A 23,595-nucleotide genomic window follows, 5' to 3' on the forward strand; every position below is an offset into this window, starting at 1 on the left:
CCATGAGACTATCTATGTCTGACTGGAGGTCTTATAATAAAGACTGTTCTATTTATAGGCTGAGAAATTGAAAGTTAAAACGCCTACGTAAAATACTTCATAAAGACAAACGTGTGTCTTGATTAAAACAAATAAAAAAGAAATAAGTCTGTCACTGACACCCCCCCCCAAAAAAGCCTCCCCTCCCTCTCCGCCCCCCACCTTTCTGTGGTCGCAGTGCATTGTGGGGAGGGAAGTCGCTGCCATTCGACCTCTGCGGGGCCTGCGCGGACGCAGCGAGAACCCTGAAATTCATTATGCGTTTAAAACCTTTATTTATTTCCGCATAACCAACATACTCTCATCGGGAGGGCCACGGCGGACACAAGAACCGACGACGCTCCATCGGTTTCGTAAAACATAACAGCTTAGAAACAGACTTTTTGTCGGCGGGGATACTGTTGGAAGTGAAGATTGTACATTAAGAGGAAGAAAAAAAATGTCCGGTGAGAGAAACCGCAGGTCGCTGGCTTTCCGAGGAGGTGGATTAGCTGCGTTAACGGGTTCCAGCGGCATCGGAGGGGGGAATTGTAACAGCTGGGAGGCCCCGGCCTGTCAAGACCGACATTTTAACGGGAATAGGCCGGATCAGGAGGAGGACCGGGATCTGGGAGCGAAAGGACCGTCGCAGAAGCGAGTGGAGGGCGCTGGATCTGTCAGCGACAGCACGGAACCCGACGCGGAGGAAGAAGAGGACCCGGAAGGGAGTAGATGGACAGCCGTGGACGGCGACGATCGCGTCGTCGGTTCGCTGGAAGTGGAGAACGGATCTAGGCAAGGGAGTAGCCGTATATCGGGGAACGGTCTTAACGGCGGAGACGGTCCAGAGTCTTCGGGAGGCGAAGCCAAGAAATTCGGTGTCGAGATGAGACCCCAGACGTTGCTCCAGAAAGACTTGGTATTCCACGCGTCTTGGCTGCAGGAGTTTCCGTGGCTCAAGTTTTGCCAAGAGACGGGACTCATGTCGTGTTCTTGGTGTCACAACATTACCGCTAAAAACAGCAACGAGCTGGTCAAAGGGAGTCGCAACTACAAGCGGGCCTTGCTGTTGAGACATCACCTGTCGTCTGAGCACGGCAGGAACGACCCCACCAAACAGGTAAGGCTAGCTCCGTTCCGTCTCGCACGCGTACACAAAAATACATTCACCACACACAAAATGGCTTTGAAAGCGTTTTTTTTCGCACTACTTCCAAATCATCACGAATGTGAAAATGTGTTATCACCCAGCTTAATCCCTTTCTCTTCGCTTATTAGCCTGCTAACCCACCTTAGCTAACAACTAGCTTAGCCAACTAGCTTGGACACTAATGGAAAGCCCCTAGCTACGCTAATATCTGCTAATGCTAGCTGAGTTGTTGCAGATTGCTCGGATGCAGTTTGTTTTTTTAATATACTTTACCCCGGCCCACTGATTAAATGAGAATCTTGAGTGCCGTCTTAACTAGATGCGCTGAGGTATTCTGATGACACCTGCTAGCTAACAGACCTCACTGTAATCATCGTGAATAACACGAGGATAATCAACAAGTATTTGACATTTTGTGTTGTTACACATAGTGAGCTCTTTCCTCATAGTGTCAGCTGTCTTAGAGGTCACACAGTAGCAAGAAGTCGACCCAAGTAGCCTTTGGGGAACCGCACCCCTAACCCCCTCCCCCGCCGCCTGTTGGCCTCTGTAGGATCGCAGTTCCCAGTGACCTTTGGCGCGTTTCTCCCCCTCCTTCTCCTCCCTTTGGGGAGCTAAATTAGAGGCATTGTGCAAGAATGACCCCCCAAAATCCATAGACTGTGTCCTTTGCAAGACTGGACAAGAACAGAAGACTGTTGCCTGGTGCTTTACAGCTTACCTGAGACATATGAAACTGAATGGGTTTGATTGAGTGAAATACAACCCCTGGCAATAATTATGGAATCACCGGCCTCAGAGGATGTTCATTCAGTTGTTTAATTTTGTAGAAAAAAGCAGATCACAGACATGACACAAAACTAAAGTCATTTGAAATGGCGACTTTGTGGCTTTAACAAACACTATAAGAAATCAGGAAAAATAATTGTGGCAGTCAGTAGCGGTTACTTTTTTAGACCAAGCAGAGGGAAAAAAATGGACTCACTCAATTCTGAGGAATACATTATGGAATCACCCTGTAAATTTTCATCCCCAAAACTAACACCTGCATCAAATCAGATCTGCTCGTTAGTCTGCATCTAAAAAGGAGTGAACACACCTTGGAGAGCTGTTGCACCAAGTGGACTGACATGAATCATGGCTCCAACACGAGAGATGTCAATTGAAACAAAGGAGAGGATTATCAAACTCTTAAAAGAGGGTAAATCATCACGCAATGTTGCAAAAGATGTTGGTTGTTCACAGTCAGCTGTGTCTAAACTCTGGACCAAATACAAACAACATGGGAAGGTTGTTAAAGGCAAACATACTGGTAGACCAAGGAAGACATCAAAGCGTCAAGACAGAAAACTTAAAGCAATATGTCTCAAAAATCGAAAATGCACAACAAAACAAATGAGGAACGAATGGGAGGAAACTGGAGTCAACGTCTGTGACCGAACTGTAAGAAACCTCCTAAAGGAAATGGGATTTACATACAGAAAAGCTAAACGAAAGCCATCATTAACACCTAAACAGAAAAAAACAAGGTTACAATGGGCTAAGGAAAAGCAGTCGTGGACTGTGGATGACTGGATGAAAGTCATATTCAGCGATGAATCTCGAATCTGCATTGGGCAAGGTGATGATGCTGGAACTTTTGTTTGGTGCCGTTCCAGTGAGATTTGTAAAAATGACTGCCTCAAGAGAACATGTAAATTTCCACAGTCATTGATGATATGGGGCTGCATGTCAGGTACAGGCACTGGGGAGATGGCTGTCATTACATCATCAATAAATGCACAAGTTTACGTTGATATTTTGGACACTTATCCCATCAATTGAAAGGATGTTTGGGGATGATGAAATCATTTTTCAAGATGATAATGCATCTTGCCATAGAGCAAAAACTGTGAAAACATTCCTTGCAAAAAGACACATAGGGTCAATGTCATGGCCTGCAAATAGTCCAGATCTTAATCCAATTGAAAATCATTGGTGGAAGTTGAAGAAAATGGTCCATGACAAGGCTCCAACCTGCAAAGCTGATCTGGCAACAGCAATCAGAGAAAGTTGGAGCCAGATTGATGAAGAGTACTGTTTGTCACTCATTAAGTCCATGCCTCAGAGACTGCAAGCTGTTATAAAAGCCAGAGGTGGTGCAACAAAATACTAGTGATGTGTTGGAGCGTTCTTTTGTTTTTCATGATTCCATAATTTTTTCCTCAGAATTGAGTGATTCCATATTTTTTTTTTACCTCTGCTTGGTCTAAAAAAGTAACTAGGGCTGCAGCTATCGATTATTTTCGTAATCGGTATTCGATCGATTATTCTGGCGATTAATCGAGTAATCGGATAAAAGGTACTTTTGCTTTTTAAAACATTAACAGTCCAGGGCTCTCCCTAAGTAATGGCACGTCACTGCGTCATCACGGAGATTGTCAAATTTAGTGTATCCCTTTCTGTTTTCTTGGGTTATTATTTATTTTTTCACATCAAGTTTTGGATCTTTCCTGGTGTCAGGAGCTCAGCCAAAGTCTTGACATTTTGCTCAAATGGTGATGGGTTGTGGCTTTCTGTTTTTTGTTTTCCCAACTTGTAAAATGCAACCATTTTTATTGATTGATTGATTGATTGATTTATTAAGGTGGTGGACTGGGTCCCTGCATGAATTTCTTTTTAACACTGCGATTCAGCCAATGCATTTCATTTTCAGATGGAGGTTGAACATGCAGCCTCGCAGTCACTGTTTTTTATTATTATTATTTTGAGTTCCCGTTTTTGTGAAGCATTGTGTGTTGCCCTAAGCAAAACACAGAAGAAAGCGTGGACTTCTTCCAGAGACTGACTGTGGCCAGGACGGAGCTGTGTGAGGGCAGTGCTGAGCCGCTCACACCGGGCAGAGAGAGGCAGCAGCCGGCTGCCACGCGTAGAGCGGCCAGTGGACGAAACTGTTGTTTAAAAAAAAAAACAACAAAAAAAAACACATTGCTTTGCTTTAAATGCACAGTAAACTATTTCAGATGATCAGCGTGGACTGTCTTTTTCATAAAAGGTTTTATTTCATTCTGTTTGTCGCGATGGAAAGCTGTAGCTCTTGTGCTAATTTGATTAGCGCTTGCTCTAGTCTTCCGTTTGATTTTCTGGGGACGTTACAGCGCCACACACAGGCCTGGCATATGTACTACAACGTTAAACGAAGCTTCGAGGCACAGAATTTGCCTCGAACATTTTTTGTAATCGAATTATTCGAATTACTCGACTAATTGTTTCAGCTCTAAAAGTAACCATTACTGACTGCCACAATTTTTTTTTCCCTGATTTCTTATAGTGTTTCTTAAAGCCAGAAAGTTGCCATTTGAAATGACTATAGTTTTTTGTCATGTCTGTCATCTGCTTTTTTTCTACAAAATTAAACAACTGAATGAACATCCTCCGAGGCCGGTGATTCCATAATTTTTGCCAGGGGTTGTAGATGTCAATAATGCAATCATCTCAACCTGCCATGCATGTTTCTGCATAAATGCCCTGTAGTGTTTACCTTTTATTTCACAGTGTCATGCTGGTTAGTTATCACTTTTTAATGAAACGTGTCAAAGTGATCACATTTTGTCTGTGACACATATTTGCATCTCCTTTCTGGTAGTGTTCTTCACCACCTCTGTTTAAATGCCCCCGGACCCTTCTGGCTGGCACCCACAAGCACATTTAGTCCCTCATTCTACTTGGTCATTCAACACCCATTTCTCTTTCTGTAGGTAACACCCTGATGCAGATCTGTGCATGAATGCAGATTTATTGGGAGGGAGGACAAAATACATTTTTACTGAATAAAATTGCCTTAAGATGGATTGTTTACAAACACCCCCTCTCCAGGGTGAAGCACTCCAGTAAGATTGTCGTTCATTGCATCATATTATTGAACACTTCGCACTTGCCTTTATTTGTTCATTAAAATTCTGTGGAGAACTCTGTCACACATCAAACATTTTACTTTTGGCCCATGGTGCTCCATCCAGAATAATTTATCACCCTTAAAAGGAACACTGGATACTGGGTATCCCATCCGGAGGGAGGTTTGGACTCTCTACACTTCACGCTTCAGAATCTGGACATAAGCACCTGCCCCAGTGGATGTCTGGGCCTATATAGGACTTACTACTTCTGTAAAGGAACTGAACTTGGGTATAAAAACAGATCCACAAGATATTACAAAGCAAAAACAACAAATGCCTTGTTATATTTACTGCAGTTTTCTTAGTAAATGTTCTAAAATACATCTGCATTTGACTTCATCTGTAATGACTTGCCAAAGCAGTACATTACCCTTTTGAAAGTACTTTTGTAGAAATTGTAAGCGAAAAAATATGCTGTGATGTGTGTGTGTGTGTGTGTGTGTGTGTGTGTGTGTGTATATATATATATATATATATATATATATATATATATATATATATATATATATATATATATATATATATATATATATATATCCTGGGTTAGCCAGTACATGGCCCTCAGTGAGGCAGTTGGAGTCCGTGGACATTTTTAAGTCAAGACTTAAAACCTATTTTTATTCTCTTTCTTATGAGTAGTTTTTTATTTTATGCTTTATTCTTTTACTTCTGTTTTTAATTAGGTATTTGAATTTTTTTTTATTTTTATTTATTTAATTTTTTATGTTGAACTGTTCTGTGTGAGGCATCTTGAGACAGGTTTTATTGTAATTTGGCGCTTTATAAGCTGATTAAATTGAAATTGAACAATATTTTATTGAGTCTTAAAGTAAATAAATATGAAATTGATTACTGGATCCTTAAACTCTGGACATAATAAACTCTAAATGGTGGATCCTTGATCTCTGGACATAAAAATAAATAAAATGTTAGTTTTTGTCAAAAGCATTTTCTTTCAGACATTATTATTGGCATGCAGCGAGAAGGTCGTGGGTTCAGTTCCTGTGGCCTTTCTGTGTGGAGTTTGCATGTTCTCCCCGTGTGTGCGTGGGTTTCCTCCGGGTGCTCCGGTTTCCTCCCACATCCAAAGACATGCGGGTTAGGTGGATTGGAGTCTTTAAATTGTCCGTAGGTGTGTGTGTGGCTGTGTCTGTGCTTGTTTGTCCAGCCCCCCGCGACCCTTAATTGGACTAAGCGGTAGAAGATGAATGAATGAATGAATGAATGCATGCATTTCCATACCTATGAGCTGGGCTCTTGCAGCTGCACTGCAGGTCAGGTTTATAAAGAATGCAGGACGTCTCATTTTGGGAGGAAAAAAACGTTTTAGTCGATTGTAGTTTGTCTGTATTGCGACGTTTGTAAGAGGTGTCATTTTATTTAAAGCGGCGATTCGTTTTGAAGTTATTAATTCCAAGCAGACTCTATCTCAGCACTGAGCTGCGCAGCGTTTGAAGATGTGACAATGGAACAGAGGACGATTCTCGTTTCTCGACTGCAACAAGACAAGAGTCCCAGTTAGTGACTTTAATCCACACAAAAGTGACTCATGATATTTTAATGGCTTTCAGAGGGGTTAAGAAGCGGACTTACCGCTTGTGAAGAGCAGCGAATCAAAGAACCACGAGCCATTGAATCAAAGCATTGCTTCGATTCACGCTTCAAACTGGAGTTGCGCTGCAGAAACGGTTGATTACAGATGCTGTATTGAAAAGCGTAACGGTCCAAAATTATAGTGTAACGGGCCGTAACGCAAGTTTGCACTAGCTTTAACCCTGTATCCGTACAGTGACTGATCTCAAACAGAAATACCCTTGATGCTCATTAATTCTCATTTACTTATGGCTGGTGGATAATAACCTCTCATGGAGGTTGTCACCTTCCATTTTCAGCACTTTAGCTGAGGTTGATCCTCAAGCTAGGTTGTATGCATGTGTCACGAATAGCTTTTTTTGTTTGTGTGTTTGTTTGTTTTTAACACTGTATCACATATTCAGCAGTTTAATAATCTGCATTATACTCTACAATATGGTTTGGGTGCTAGAGCATCTGATACCTTTTGTGGTCAGTAATATTTTCCCAAGCAGCATGTTGTTGTCTTTGAAATAACTATCATGTTTTTTTTTTTCTGCTCTCCCACCCCCATTCTTTGTGCAGATTAAGAGCATTTCTGTAATTGCATTCATTTTCTATACCTGCTCATTCCAATTAAGGGTCACAGGGAGCTGAAGGCTATCAATGGGGAAGAGGTGGGGTACACCCTGGACAGGCTGCCAGTCTATTGCAGGGCCACATGTAGACAAACACATCCACACCTACGGCCAATTTTTAACTTTCTAATTCACACATAACCTGCATGTCTTTGCAACTGGGAGGACGAAGGAACCCACACAAACACAGTAAGAACATGCAAAATCCACACAGAAAGGACCAGGTGGGAATCAGTCCCAGGATCTTCTTGTTGTGAGGCAGCAGTGCTAACCACTAATTGACTTGACTTACAAAGAAATACTTGGTGATATTGCTGGTTTGAGTCATGCTGAAGTGCATCTTTGAAAGGAGATAAAGTTACTGACAATACAATCAGGTGTTCAACTGAAAAGTGATATTCTAAATGTATATTTGTGCCACCTGTCTTTTTTTTTGTCAGCAAGATGAAGTTTTAATTAGTTTGTTTCTATTGCATTGTATTCATCTACTCTGTACAGTGGCTTTATAAAACAAGGACTAACCAGGTTGACTTGGTGATCCACTGATTTCTGCAGATCTGTAAAGGCGCTTTTCTACTTCACAAAAGTAGCACTACTCAGCTCGACTCTACTCGGGTTTTTTTTGCTTTTCCATTATGGTTAGTACCTGGTACCTGGTGGAGCCAATACTAAAATGTGATGTCAACAGGCTGCCGGCCACTGATTGGTCAGAGAAGGTTGTCACTGGATGAGTCATGAGCGCGCCGTCTGAGACGAGATCAAGCCCATCCATCCATCCATCCATCCATTTTCTTCTGCTTTATCAGGAGTCGGGTCACGGGCCAGCAGCTTAAGCAAAGCCGCCCAGACCTCCCGATCCACACACACCTCCCCCAGCTCCTCCGGGGGAACCCCAAGGCATTCCCAAGCCAGCCGAGAGATGTCGTCCCTCCAGCGTGTCCTGGGTCTTCCCCGGGGCCTCCTCCCAATGGGACATGCCCGGAACACCTCTCCAGCGAGACATCCAGGGGGCATCCAGAAAAGATGCCCGAGCCACCTCAACGGACTCCTTTCGACATGGAGGAGCAGTGGCTCGACTCCGAGCTCCTCCTGAGTGACCGAGCTCCTCACCCTATCTCTAAGGGAGCGCCCAGCCACCCTGCGGAGGAAACTCATCTCGGCTGCTTGTACTCGCGATCTCGTTCTTTCAGTCATGAGCCAAACCTCATGACCATAGGTGAGGATTGGAACGGAATAGGGAGGATCTCCATATGGTATGGTATAGGGATCAAACCCGCCATTTTTAAATAGTCACAGCGGCGTTACAGCGACCGTCCTTTTCTTTTGTTTCACGGCAAGGTTTTTTGCTTGCAGAAAACCACACGTTTCTGCGTTTGGTGGCGGAGGAGAGAATGCAGAGAGGTGGATGAAGCGATCTGAAATGAGAAAATCTCCCAGTTTTTGGCCATGCGCAGCTCACCGGACATTACAGCAACGCAGAGAACAGCTGAAAAAACTTAAGTGATTACAGGACCACAATGGCTGGAGTAGGTCGGACCGTAAGGGCTGGAAACGGTTTGATCGCAGGAATGCTGTTTACAGACACTGGCCAGTGAGCAATGGGATGCAGGATGACCGCAACTCGGCCACAGCTTTGTTGGAAGCGACGGATGGTAAGTGTTTTTGTGATTGTCTGTAGTCTGCTTGAAAGCACCGTTTAACGTTACTTATCCCATTGGTGGGAAGCACACATTAAGATTTTGAGTCTAAACTTGTGTTAAAGTAACATCGTTGTCTCATGTATGTGGACACAGTGAGCTAGCTGATTGCTAACTAGCGAGCTAGCTAATTCCGTGCTCCGCTTTAAAGTATTAACTTCTGACAGAAAAACACCTAAAGTCAGCAAGACAACAAATGTGTACATTTGACTCATTTAGTGCCATTAGTGTGATGTGTTTTTTTTTTTTTTTTTTTTGACATGTCGCCATTTTGTGTTTTTGTTGAAGAATCCAGTTCCATAAGCGAGGAGGGTTCGAACACCAGCTTCAACATCTGTATCAACGTCCAGCACCACACAGCAGCGTGTTATCACTGGTAATAACGTGTCTCATATCACGTAACTTTCCCAAATACGATATATATACCCCCCCCCCCCCCCAAAAAAAAACAAAAAACAAAAAAAAAAACAGAACCCATAAATGTTGAAATAAATCCCACAAAGGTCCAGCAAAATTTGCTGGACCATCCCAAAGTTTCAGTTATCTTGGTCGCTTTGCATAAAGGTCATGTTCTTTCAAAATTATGCTCCAAATGGTCTGATTTGTTGGAGGATAATTTTGAAAGAACATAGTTTTTATGCAAAGTGACCAAGATAACTGAAACTTTGAGGAATGATCATACAGAGACTGAAGGTTTTTTTTTTTTTTTTTTTTTTTTTTTTGTAGGATTTTATTACAATTCTTGTGGGGGGGTTTTGGGGGGGGGTGTCACTCTGTGTGTGTGTGTGTGTGTGTGTGTGTGTGTGTGTGTGTGTATGTATGTATATGTATGTATATGTATATGTATGTATATATATATATATATATTTTTTTTTTTTTAAGCTTGCTTTTGTTAAGCACTTCCCATTTCTACCTTCATTATTGTCCAGGCAAGAGAAAAAGGCGCCTGTTCCAGCAAGAGAACCTGTCCATCTTGAGTGATGTTGAGGTGCTGTTGTGATGTGAGTGATGTTGTTGATGCTGAAGCTGAACTGGGTGTGTGACACATCCAACTGATTCTTGAAGAAGAAACGGTGGAGGAAGCTGCATTTAATCAGGCATATCTTGGCATGCTGGGTGACCTTGTGCACGTGATGCGTGACCGGGGCGTGTGACCTGCGCCCCCACCCCAGACTACAGCCACATGGAACTTCTGTATATTTTGTGTTTTTTTTTTTTTTTGGTATTTGCTTTTTTTGTTGCAGTAAACAATTTGAGTTATGTGATTGTATCATAATTTGTCTTTTCAGGCTGAGTCAACAGTAAAAAACATTTTGTCATTGATGTTTTGGTGCAATGAAGGTTCATTTCTAAGAATTTTTAATTTGGGATTTGCCACTCCAGAATACACTATACACTACACCTGGCTAAATCTTTACAAAGATGCTAGAATAACCATGTCTAAACTGAGATTGTACCAAATGGTATTTAACATAAACAAAAGGTTGAGTCACTTCAGTGACAGCACCATTACATCAAGGAATTTTGAACAACCAGTTTTACTGTCTACTGGATTATGCTTAAACAGCTTTTCAAACTGTTAGCCTTTAAATCAGTAAACCTTGGTAACTTTTACAAATCAAATTGTTACACAAAAGTGGAGACATTTTAGCAAAAAGTAAAAAATTTATTCAAAATTCACAGTGAAACATAAACTGTGTATAACATGTAGGCAAATGATGACAAAGGTGTCCCATTCCATGGCATGAGCTTTTGCAGTGGGGACTCTTGAGAAAACCATCTGAAACACACAGCATACATACGAGGTCTGTCTGTAAAGTATAGGTCCTTTTTATTTTTTTCAAAAACTATATGGATTTCATTCATATGTTTTTACGTCAGACATGCTTGAACCCTCGTGCGCATGCGTGAGTTTTTCCACGCCTGTCGGTGACGTCATTCGCCTGTGAGCACTCCTTGTGGGAGGAGTCGTCCAGCCCCTCGTCGGAATTCCTTTGTCTGAGAAGTTGCTGAGAGACTGGCGCTTTGTTTGATCAAAATTTTTTCTAAACCTGTGAGACACATCGAAGTGGACATGGTTCGAAAAATTAAGCTGGTCTTCAGTGAAAATTTTAACAGCTGATGAGAGATTTTGAGGTGATTCTGTTGCTTTAAGGACTTTTCACGGTGCGAGACGTCGCGCAGCACTCTCAGGCGGCGTCATCAGCCTGTTTCAAGCTTAAAACCTCCACATTTCAGGCTCTGTTGATCCAGGCCGTCGTGAGAGAACAGAGAAGTTTCAGAAGAAGTCAGTTTCAGCATTTTATCCGGATATTCCACTGTTAAAGGAGATTTTTTTAATGAAAGACGTGCGGGCGGATTGCAGCGTCGGCTCGCAGCCGCCGCGACGCTCCGCCACAGGAAAAACACCTCTGTTGGAAGCCTTAAGGACAAGTTGGAACATGTCCTGCCTGTTAAACAATTTCTCATATACTCACTCCACTGAAAGCCATCAAAAGCCAACTGGATTTTAACAAATGGTTATCAACACGGAGGTGTTTTTCCTGTGTCGCTGCGCCGCGTCGGCTGCGTCCCGACGCACGGACCCGTCCGCACGTCTTTCATTAAAAAATCTCCTTTAACAGTGGTATATCCGGGTAAAATGCTGAAACCGACTTCTTCTGAAACTTCTCTGTTCTCTCACGACGTCCTGGATCAATAGAGCCTGAAATGTGGAGGTTTTAAGCTTGAAACAGGCTGATGACGCTGCCTGAGCGCGCTGCACGATGTCTCGCACCGTGAAAAGTCCTTAAAGCGACAGAATCACCTCAAAATCTCTCATCAGCTGTTAAAATTTTCACTGAAAACCAGCTTAATTTTTCGAACCATGTGCACTTCGATGTGTCTCACAGGTTTAGAAAAAATTTTGATCAAACAAAGCGCCAGTCTCTCAGCAACTTCTCAGACAAAGGAATTCCGACGAGGGGCTGGACGACTCCTCCCACATGGAGTGCTCACAGACGAATGACGTCACCGACAGGCATGGAAAAACTCACGCATGCGCACAAGGGTGCAAGCATGTCTGACGTAAAAACATATGAATGAAATCCATATAGTTTTGGAAAAAATAAAAAGGACCTATACTTAACGGACAGACCTCGTATTTTAATTTGTGCTGTCAGGTTATTTAAAAAAAATAATGTCATTGATTACAGGGTTTATGATTAGTTAATCTAAATGAATCATTTAATTGTAGGTATATTAAAAAAACTCAGATCTGTGTGTGTTTGGGGCATTTAATAATCAGGTAAAACTGTAACCCTCGACTGTAATTTGGATGGGTTAAATGCAGGCAAATTTCATTGTATGTTTGTGTACAATGACAATAAAATGCTATATTATAAAGAATGTCTAAAACAGAATTGTGGGAGTTTGGAGGCTGATTCTTTCTGCACAATATGACTCCTTTAATAATTATCTTATTAGATTTCATATTTTAAATTTGTCCATTGAACATAAAATCTGGATGAAAAACAAATCAAATGTTTTTAATGTATTTTAAGCCTGTTCGAGGTCAGTGACGATGTTAATTAACGGTCATTAAAACTGAATCAACATTTTGTGCAGGAAAGTTAGTAAATGCACAAACTAGAAGCACTCAGAGTGCAAACCTCCGCCAAGGCTATGGGGTCACTGACGCCATAACATCTACACGCCGTGGAATCATTGAACCTAAAAAAGTCTAACAATGATGTTTTCTCAGTAGTAAAAAAGTTTTGTCTGCTGTGACTGGATAGCATGTATCCTTAGCGCTTGGCATCACGATTTATTGTAACTTGCACCTTTCCCTGAAGCTACTGTCATCTGAGCACTGATATTGATATTGCATGTGCTTATAGACAAAAACAAATAAGAGACAAAATTCAATTTATTATTCAACTAAACTGCAAATATATTAATTTTTTTTAACATTTATGAAACACTTCTCTAAACAAGGCCATAGGGTCACTGACCCTAAAGAGATTCCCTCCTTGGCACAGTGATCTATTTCTTTTTGTCTCTTTCTCTAAAATTGTATGTAGTAATTATTAGATTATTAATATATGAACAAAAATAAATTTAAGAAATATTACAATTTGAAAACGAATGCACCCGAATGTGATGACAGCTGCAACTGCTTAAAGCTAACTTTTAACATTGAAAATGCCATAGACATGCTAACGCGTTAGCATCAGGATCCGGATTGTGATCCGGATCACCAATAAAATTTAATCACTTGTTCCTCTTGTCATTTCCAACCACTCCACAAAATTTCATCAAAATCCGTTCAAAACTTTTTGAGTTATCCTGCTGACAAACAAACAAACGCGACCGAAAACATAACCTCCTTGGCGGAGGTAATAAATTATCAGAGCAAGTTACTTTGGTATAGAAAGTATTGACATCTAACAGGTTTATTGCTCTCAGAAACGCATCTTTATTTACAGACCAAGTCACTGATGTCAAAACAAAACAGAGCAAAGTGTGACTGAAGGCGTGATAGATGCTGCAATTAATTAATCTAAATTAACGCTTTATTTTGACAGTCACAATTTTAATAATAGCGACAGCCTGCAGTTATTACTTATTTACGAGCTACTTAGGAAGCTAACAATTAGCTTTCCGTCATGCTTCGTCACTAGCAGCTTGTATCTTCTCGTCTTCGTCTTCATATTGTATGAATTCCCAAAGTCTTCTGTACTTTTCAAGCGTGTTTTGTCTCGCTGCCAGCAGCTTTCTCTTAAAAACTCAGAGTAGTAAACACACAGAGTCCACCATTGTTTATGTTTGTCGCGTATAAAACGTCACTGCAGTTTGCTTTGCTGACCCCGCCCATGTTGAGGAAGTACTATTTGTAGTAGAAAAAGACGTGCCTGGAACCAAACCAAGTAGAGTAGAGTCAAGCTGAGTAGTGCTGGTTCTGTGTAGTAGAAAAGTGCCTTAATTGGTAAGGAGAGCAGTACGAGTGGATTAGGGGCTTTGTGTGCTTTTCCCTAGCAACAGGAGCCCCAGTCACTGTACAGAATGGCACTCTGTGTTTTCAATCATGCACAATAGACCAGAAAATTAACGTCTCTTTGCTGCTTTACAGGAAAATACTATATTATTATTATTATTATTGCATGTTACATTGGACAAATTATTTCATGCTTCCACATATCGCATACATAATAAATCCATGTACAGTGCAATAAATATTTTTCTCAAATATACAGCACTATCAGCGGTAAAAGAGCAGCAGTTCGTGATCAGTTCCACTGCAGTGTGAAACAATATTTTAAAGAACTACACTGGCTGAGGCAGGGCCTTGTTGTAGTCACCCATTCCTGCCATTAGTCAGGCTTCTGCTGCATTTGTTAAAATTAACTTGATTAGTCTAGTACACCAGGGAGGTTGTGGTAACAGTGGGTCTCCACAAAGAAGGGGACATTGTTCTTAATGCTAGCCAGTGTCTTGTGCTCCGTTTCTTTATGCTTGTTTGTAGACCACTGGTTGTCTCTCAGTGTTTGAGCGTCAGATAAGTGTACTTCTCCAGCAACTGATGTGTTAACAGTCTGTTGTTGTTTAATGTATTTTTGGCCTGTAAATTCCTGTAAAATCAATCAAAGGTAGGGATTGCACGATTTCAGATTTTTTTTTTTTTTTTTTTTTTTTTTTTTTTTTTTTTTTTTTTAGTCAGCATGTACTATGTCATGAAAGTTGAGTCAAGGTTGACTTAATAACAGCTGATGCAGTTGTTAATGGTACCATGTGAAAAGAGAATGCTTTATGGTAATAATCTATATCCATAAAAATTAGCGCATATGGTGATGACACTTTTTATAGGAACAAGTGGAAACAACACCTGTACACTACATGTTACATTTAAATGTGACTTATGAAAAGATTGAGATGCCTGTATTAGGGGTGGATTAACACCTGGGCCTGGCTTCATAAAGCAGTCTAATCTTTGTCTACAACCCCAATTCCAGTGAAGTTGGGACGTTGTGTAAAATGTAAATAAAAACAGAATACAATGATTTGCAAATCCTCTTCAACCTATATTCAATTGAATACACCACAAAGATAAGATATTTAATGTTCAAACTGATAAACTTGATTGTTTTTGTGCAAATATTTACTCATTTTGAAATGGATGCCTGCAACACATTTCAAAAAAGCTGAGACAGTGGTATGTTTACCACTGTGTTACATCACCTTTCCTTCTAACTACACTCAATAAGTGTTTGGGTACTGAGGACACTAATTGTTGAAGCTTTGTAGGTGGAATTCTTTCCCATTCTTGCTTGATGTACGACTTCAGTTGTTCAACAGTCCGGGGTCTCCGGTGTCATCTTTTGAGCTTCATAATGCGCCACACATTTTTAATGGGGGACAGGTCTGGACTGCAGGCAGGCCAGTCTAGTACCCGCACTCTTTTACTACGAAGCTATGCTGTTGTAACACGTGCAGAATGTGGCTTGGCATTGTCTTGCTGAACTAAGCGGGGACGTCCCTGAAAAAGACGTTGCTTGGATGGCAATATATGTTGCTCCAAAACCTGGATGTACTTTTCAGCATTGATGGTGCCATCACAGATGTGTAAGTTGCCCATGCCATGAGCACTAACACACCCCCATACCATCACAGATGCTGGCTTTTGAACCTTGTGCTGGTAATAATCTGGATGGTCTTTTTCCTCTTTTGTCTGGAGGACACGACATCCATGATTTCCAAAAACAATTTGAAATGTGGACTCATCAGACCACAGAACACTTTTCCACTTTGCACCTGTCCATTTCAAATGAGCTCGGGCCCAGAGAAGGTGGCGGTATTTCTGGATGCTGTTGATGTATGACTTTCGCTTTGCATGGTAGAGTTTTAACTTGCACTTGTAGATGTAGCGACAAACTGTTAACTGACAATGGTTTTCTGAAGTGTTCCTGACCCCACGCGGTAAGATCGTTTACACATTGATGTCTGTTTTTAATGTAGTGCCGCCTAAGCAATGGAAGGTCACGGGCATTCAGTGTTGGTTTTCGGCATTGCCACTTGCGTGTAAAAACTTCTCCAGATTCTCTGAATCTTCTGATTATCTTATGGACTGTAGATGATGGAATCCCTAAATTCCTTGTAATTGAACATTGATAAAGATTGTTCTTAAACTGTTGGACTATTATTTCACACAATTGTTCACAAAGTGGTGATCCTTACCCCATCTTTGCTTGTGAATGACTGAGCCTTTTGGGGATGCTCCTTTTATACCCAATCATGACACTCACAATTGTTGTCCTCAGTTCCCATATGCTTATTGAGTGTTGTTAGAAGGAAAGGTGATGTGAACACAGTGGTAAACATACCACCCTGCTTTTTTGAAACATGTTGCAGGCATCTATTTCAAAACTAGCTAATATTTTAACAAAAACAATAAGTCTATCCATTTGAACATTAAATATCTTGTCTTTGTGGTGTATTCAATTGAATATAGGTTGAAGAGGATTTGTAAATCATTGTATTCTGTTTTTATTTACATTTCGCACAATGTCCCAACTTCATTGGAATTGGGTTTGTACTAAAGTTAGTCGCCCAACATTATCCGTTTAATCTCCGTTTCACATTGACGGTTAAAGTTGTTGATTAGCCATTTTACATTAATCAACAATTTTCACGGTTATAGTGGCTTTGTGAGTGCCGTTGCCAAGAAACACCTTGAACAATGCGCAACAGTTTTGTTTACTTCCGGGTTGGTCCGTCTGCTACAAACATGGCCGAGTACGCGCAACAGAGGAGAAGCACTCCCATTCTCGGTGTCCGTAAACATCTCTAATGGAGTATTCCGGTCCCGGAACACCCGCTCCTGCTGCAAGTCTCTCCTTCCTCCATCAAGTGGTGGTACATGATAGCCACATTTTTTGGGGTAAGACACTGAAGTTTTGTTGACTAAAATAAGATTAGCCTCCTCTGTACCAGGCTAAACATTTTATTTGGGTAACATAACTTTAGCTGACTAAGCTCTTTGTGCAATGGCTAATGTCAAAAGATGAGTGTTGTCCACTAAACAAGATTAGACTGCTTTATGAAACCAGGTCCTGGTCTGTGTGACCATTTCTTGTTCCCGTTGCCCCCCATCCATGTGCTGATGACTCAAAACACAGCCATGTGCCAATTAAACATATAAAACTGTAAAAATCTTTGATTCATTGTGTTTTTCACCCAGATCAGAGTTTTCCTTTACAGGATCAGATTTGAAAATGAAAATGGTTCAGGTTAAACTTTGCTTAGAAGAGTAGAAATAATTATTGAAGGTGTCATATAGTGTAAAACCTGTGATACTGTGACATAATACCATCACCATCCAAAAGTGAAAAATACCACAGTATTAATTTTTGGTCATATAGCCCACCCCTACTCTGTATAAGATTGTGTGAGACTGAGCACGTATGTTGTGCAGAACTCATTGCAACCACAAGTTGTTTGTAAATGTCCAACATGATCCGATTCTGTACGTCTGGAAATTCTTGATCAACACACACATTTTTGTTGGCGTTGCGGTTTGTTCTGGTGGATTGCAGGAGCTGTTGATTGTTTATGGAGCAGGCGACAGCCACTGCAGTAACACTGCAGTGGTGTCCATGTAGTCTGCTGTTTCAGACACTTAAAAACCAGGTCATCATCTGTATCCAGATTGCATATTCCTTGCATACAACTGAAGCATGTAACGCGGATGGACACATCCTGATCCTGATCCTGGTGTGCGGTGTGCCAGCATATTTAAGCCTTTTCTCTTTTGTTGTGGTCCTTCTGGTCGCAGTTTTTGCATTTTATGTTCATAGTGTTGAAATCCACAAGGGGACTGTATACATGTGCAGTGTCAGGAAGTGGTATTACAATCAAACTTTTGAAGAGTGGCTGAAAGAGGAAATGGACTGCATGCTCCACAATCTTATGAATCTAAAAATATATATAAATAAATGAATTAATTTGGTGTCTCACTCAGGGCCATCACAGTGAGTCCGATTATGGATCCACAGGCTGCTTTAGCACAAGTTTTACACCGGGTGCCCAAACGATGCAGTTCCACGTTACATGGGGTACAGGCATAGGTGGTCTTACCAGGACCCTTCTGTTTTGAAAGCAGATAGACTAGCCACTTGCACAAAAACTCTTGCAACTCTTTGTCAAATTCGAGGTAACATTATTTTGAAATTAACATCAGGAACTAGGTAGGCAGCTGCTGTATTGGTGAAATAAATTCTCTAGCATTGATAATGATTTGCAAAAACCATATAATTTGCAAGCTAACGTCAGTGAATTTGCCCTCGATCCATGTCTGTTGCCCACTGTGGTTAGAATTCTGTGCAAAATGACACAGATTCAACAAGCTATTTATACAATGCAGTGCAATTTTGAATCATGAAAGGCTCTTCTACCCTGCCCAGGGTTCCTGAAATACCCACAGCTGTGCATATATATGCACTAATAATTGTTTTTCACCCTCTAAAATTCTGCACTGCCTGTGAAAATACCCTATACAATCTCTGAGAGTGTCATAAACCCTCCAACATTCAATCTCGTGCATACACCATTTGCCACAGTCATTAAGCCCCTCATCTGCTACTGCATCTTCACTTTGCTAGCAGTCACCTGGCTTCTACAGAACTTAGAAGTACCTGACATCTATTCTGCACAGGTCGGACAAACATTCATAACGATGGGCCGTGTGACATGTCAGACATGTCGGGACCCATTTGGTTTGATTTCCAGTGGAGGCCTAATCCACACCACTGTTATATGATTGGGGCACTAATTAAGGCAATATTGAAATTATAACAGAGGCTGAATTCTGACAAATATTTTGGATCAACATAAATACTTTTCAGGTACTGATTTTAGTCAAAATAAAAGCAGATAGTTGTAGAAAGTGGATGTGTCACTCCTGACTGATGAGAGGCCCTGGGAGGACCCACCCAGGGCCTGTGGTGTCCACAGATAGATGGGATGTTTATTGGGGGCCACAGGTCAGTGGAATGGGGTGGGGTGAAGCCAGAGGGGAAATTCTTCTAGTTTAATCTGTCAGTGACTCAACCCTCTCCTCTGTCTGCACCCCCCCGTCTGTGTCTTCTGTCAGAGCATTGTTAAGAGTTGGGAGACACTCGGTGCAGCCCTCCCACACCTTGGGCCAAACACACTGCGGTATTGTTGTAGCATCTAGGGATAGACGGGTTGGGTGAAGGGGGAGGTTGAGAGAAAGATACTGTACAGTTGAGTTGGAGAAGCACGGTTGGAAATGGCCACAGGGCTGGGCTGGTCATGGGATTGGATTGATGGTGGGTGGGGGGAACAAATGAAGGGATGGGGTTGAACAGTGCAAGAAAGGTAAACAAGAACTGGCTCCGGTGTGGAATTGTGTCATGCAGGGACAATGTTATTTCACGTGTTATAGGTGTGTCTTTGTGTTTGTTATGGATCCTCTGGCCTTGGGGCCACTTGACTTGTTTGGGTTTTATTTGGGGTCTATTCTCTAAGCTTCATTATATCTTGTATGTAGTTAGAGACCGGGTTATTGTGTTCATAGGTTGATTCATCATTCAGGAAATTGGCTTTTATTGGTCATCCAATGTTTTTGTGAAGCATCTGTGCTTTATGTGGCTCAAACAGCCTCTGCTTGTCTTTTCCTTGCACTTATCTCTGTGTTGTTCTTTAACTCTGCAATCAGAACCATGTCATTCCTGCAGAGGTCGATTGTTCTTCTTTGGCTTTAGTATCCACAGCCTGAGCTTAGACTGGTTTGGCCTGCGGCATCTGCTGTGTAGTGTTGGTCTGCTGGTTCTCTAAGCCCTCAACTCACACGTGGCACATCTGGAGAAAGGATGATGCTGCTGAAGCCAGTATGTAGCAACTCATCCAGTACCAGTCAGTCCTAGCCTGACTCCAATAAGCACACACACACACACACACACACACACACACACACACACACACACACCTCGTATCAAGGTTGCCAGAAAAGCCTTACCTCTCTGGCTTATTGCATTGCTCTGTGTAATGATTAAAAGCTGTGGGCAGCCATAGAGTTGTGTGGGGGTGGTTAGCTGGTTGAAATGATAAAGCTGCAACACAAATTCTTAGGTATTAGGAGACCGAATGCTGCATCTGAAACATTTAAAACATTTTCTTTTGTTATGTTCAACTTTTGATGTTCTCATTGTGTGTATTTTAGAAGGTAGTTGTAACTAGCACAGTAATTGGTTAAGTAATGACAATCAAGCTAGATTTTTGACTGTTGGTTGAACAAAATAAGATGTTTGAAGATGAATTGTGATCAGCAAATAATTATTTCTTAAAACAAACAAACAAAAAACAATCTTTGACAGATTGCTGGAAAAATCATGAGTTGCATCTCTGCAAAACAGTGAGCAGCATGATTTGTCTCCGACCTGTTTAGCCCATATATTGAAACACGTGCCAAGTTAACCTTGAGGCATATCAAGCTACCTTCCCTCCACTACACCATTATATTCCCCTCACAGTGCTCATGATGTCCATTCCCCTTCAGAACCTTTGATGTGTATATCATGGAATAATTTTTCTCCCTCTCCTCATCCTCTTGAATGCACCCTGACTCCTTTCTCTGCTTGCGAGTGGGAGCTGGTGTGTAACAAGAGAGCGAGTGCAGAGACTTTTCACAAAGGCCCACAGTGAGTGGACAATGAGCCTCGGGGAGAACGCGGCCCATTGTGTAGGTTAAAATGGGGTGACCCAAGTCGTTTATTCATTCGTTCCTTCTCTCTTTCTGTCCCCCTTGCTCCACATTTTGTCTTATGCCTTTTTTCTTGCATCTCAAGGTCTCTGTGTTTGCTTCATGCCCTCTCTCTCGCTCTCGCTCTCGCTCTCTCTCTATCTCGCTCTCTCTCTCTCTCTCTCTCTCTCTCTCTCTCTCTCTGCTCCAGCCTTGCAGTTACAGCCTGTTACCAGCAGGGGTGGTGGTCAAGTGGTTGGTGTGCTTGGTTTCAGTGCAGAAGGTTCCCGGTTCAAACCCCACCCCTGCCACATTTCTCCATGTAATGCAGAGTTGCATCAGGAAGGGCATCCAATGTCAAACCTGTGTCAATTAAACATGCAGATCCACCTCAGATCTGCTGTGGCGACCCCAAGTGCAAACAAGGGAGCAGCCGAAAGGACTTGCTTTTTTCCTACCAGTTTCTCCATCACAACTCTTCTACCCTGTTGGCACCCACTTTTTTTGTGGTAGCCTGCAAAGCACAGCCACTCTCACTCTTTCTCTTTTTGCCCCTCCTTTCATCCCATCTCTCTCCATCTTTCTCCCTCCAATGGTGGCAGAGGATGATAAGCCCCCCGATACTGTCTTGTGTGTTCAGGCTGCCCTGTACAAGAGTGTGTGTGTGTGTGTGTGAGAGTTGGGGGAGACCTCAGAGAAATGGATTTAATCTGAATTAAAGCTGAAACCCCAGCTGTGTGTATGTGTAGGCACTAGGCAACTTGGTTTCTGTGTGTGCTTGCTTGTGTATGTGGAATAGATTGTGGGAGGGGAAAATGCAAAGCTCGAGCAATGTGAGTTATTCTGGATTAGGACATCTGTTGTGTAATTCTAAAATGAGCTAGCAATGTATGTTGCTCCCTGTGTTAAAGCTTGTAACACTGTACACTATGGGGTTGTACTTGTTTAGTTTTTCTTCTGAAGGGATGGGTCTTTGTTTATATGTAAACAAGCATGCAACTCTGTCCACTATATGCATGATATTTAAAATTGTACATGCACATTTGCATACTTCCTGCTTTTCCAGTCTGTAGCAGGCTGGCTCTTTGCCCTGTTAAGAGGGAGCAAAGCTGCTCTAGGGTAGTTCACTGTTTCAGCCAGTTCTCCTCCCATTCTGTAATCTGTTAATGTTCAGTCCTTTTAGAGGACTGATAGATCTTTTCATTATTGCATCAGATGAAACATGTAAAGTTTATAATATTGGGAAGCTTCATATGATGAGAACCCTAAAGTTTACAAAGTCAGTATCTTGAAATGCTGCCTACAGGTGACCGTCAAAGCCAAATTAAAAAGAAATCTTTGATAAAATGACAATCTATAACTGGAGCTGTGATCAAAGTGAGAAGATTTCTTGTATTTGGAAACTACATACTTTTTTAAGTTATTTATATTTGAACATAAAATTAGGGATGCACTGATACACAATTTTTCACTTCTGATCCGATCCAGATACCCGAATTTGGATATCTGCCGATACTGATACTATTCCGATACCAGAGCTCTGTTTGCTTTAATATTATTATTATCGTTATTGTTGATTTTATATTAGGATTTTCTTAAAAAGAAGACCTGAAAGTTCAGCTACAATGTGCCAGAAGGTGTATCTAAGATGCAAGCCTAGGTTTGATGTTTTGGTGAAAGAATTAAGTACTTTTATTTTTTTATAGACTTTTATAGTCTTGTTTTTATCAACTTAAAGAGAAAAGTGCGCGCTCTCTCTCTCTGTCTCTCCTTCTCAATTTTCAATTTCAATGGAGCTTTATTGACATGGGAGACATGTTTACATTGTCAAAGCAGGTGTTAAGAGTAAAAATTAAGTCCTCTCTCTCTCTCCTCAATTTTCAATTTCAATGGAGCTTTATTGACATGGGAAACATATGTTTACATTGTCAAAGCAAGTGCTAAGAGTGAATATTAAAAATTAGGTCCTTGCTCACTCTCTGACAAATACTTTGTTTTCCTGCTGACCAAAGTTAGAACTTTTTGGAAGCACGAAGCCTTTCAACTGTAAAATAAACCGTAAATTTGTAAATGTATCACCAGCGATGCTCACATGAGAAACTCTGGATTAATACTGAAGGATTTTGATGGAAATTTTTTTTTCCCTTTCAGTGAACAGAATTAATGTTCGGCTACGCTTTGAGCTGGCATTTCATAGCGTTTCACAGCCTCGGGACACTGAACTTTTCAGCACACATTTTCAGCAACAATTAAGTTCATTTTTCTGAAAATCCATGCTCGGCGGCACAGACAGTTTGAACCCAAGAGCCAGTCAGAAATTTGCCACTACCCATGGCTTTGAACGCTGTGGAAGAGAGCTCTCTCAAACAGCTCGACTTCAGAAACCTCCCTCCTCACACCTGGCAGCAAACAAAGCAGAGAGCATGCAGCAGCAGAGAGGTTTAACAGTGGCTCCCGTCCGGTCTCGGAAAACGTCGCAGGTTTTATCTGTATTTTCCGATACTTGTATTACGTCAGTATCGGAAGTCGATCTAGATACTTGATTGAATCGGTCGCATCCTTACATAAAATAAAGACATTGGTTTTGGGCATCTGACCTGTCATCCTCTTTTGAGTACTGGGCAGTTTTATCAAGTGAGTTCTCAAATGGTATATGTACTGTGTTTATATAGCGCTTTTCCATCTGCATCAGACACTCAAAGTGCTTTACAAATAATGCCTCATATTCACCCCAATGTGAGGGTGCTGCCATACAAGGTACTCACTACACACCGAGAGCAACTAGGGGATTAAGGACCTTGTCCAAGGGCCCTTAGTGATTTTTCTGGTCAGGCTGGGATTTGAACCG

General features: G+C 41.5%; 1 protein-coding gene across 2 annotated transcripts in view; it reads left to right on the forward strand.

Annotated features, from left to right (window-relative positions):
• The first annotated feature begins 215 nt into the window (after nucleotides 1-215).
• Nucleotides 216-23,595, forward strand: part of zbtb10 (zinc finger and BTB domain containing 10) — a 55,420-nt gene continuing 32,040 nt past the window's right edge. For both annotated transcript variants that reach the window (XM_034160318.1, XM_034160319.1), the window contains exon 1: nucleotides 216-1,138. In XM_034160318.1, the coding sequence (XP_034016209.1) occupies nucleotides 479-1,138 (660 nt within the window). In that variant the 5' untranslated portion in view covers nucleotides 216-478. The remainder of the gene's footprint in view (nucleotides 1,139-23,595) is intronic.

This window comes from Thalassophryne amazonica, chromosome 20 (assembly GCF_902500255.1).
Source record: "Thalassophryne amazonica chromosome 20, fThaAma1.1, whole genome shotgun sequence".
NCBI lineage: Eukaryota > Metazoa > Chordata > Actinopteri > Batrachoidiformes > Batrachoididae > Thalassophryne > Thalassophryne amazonica.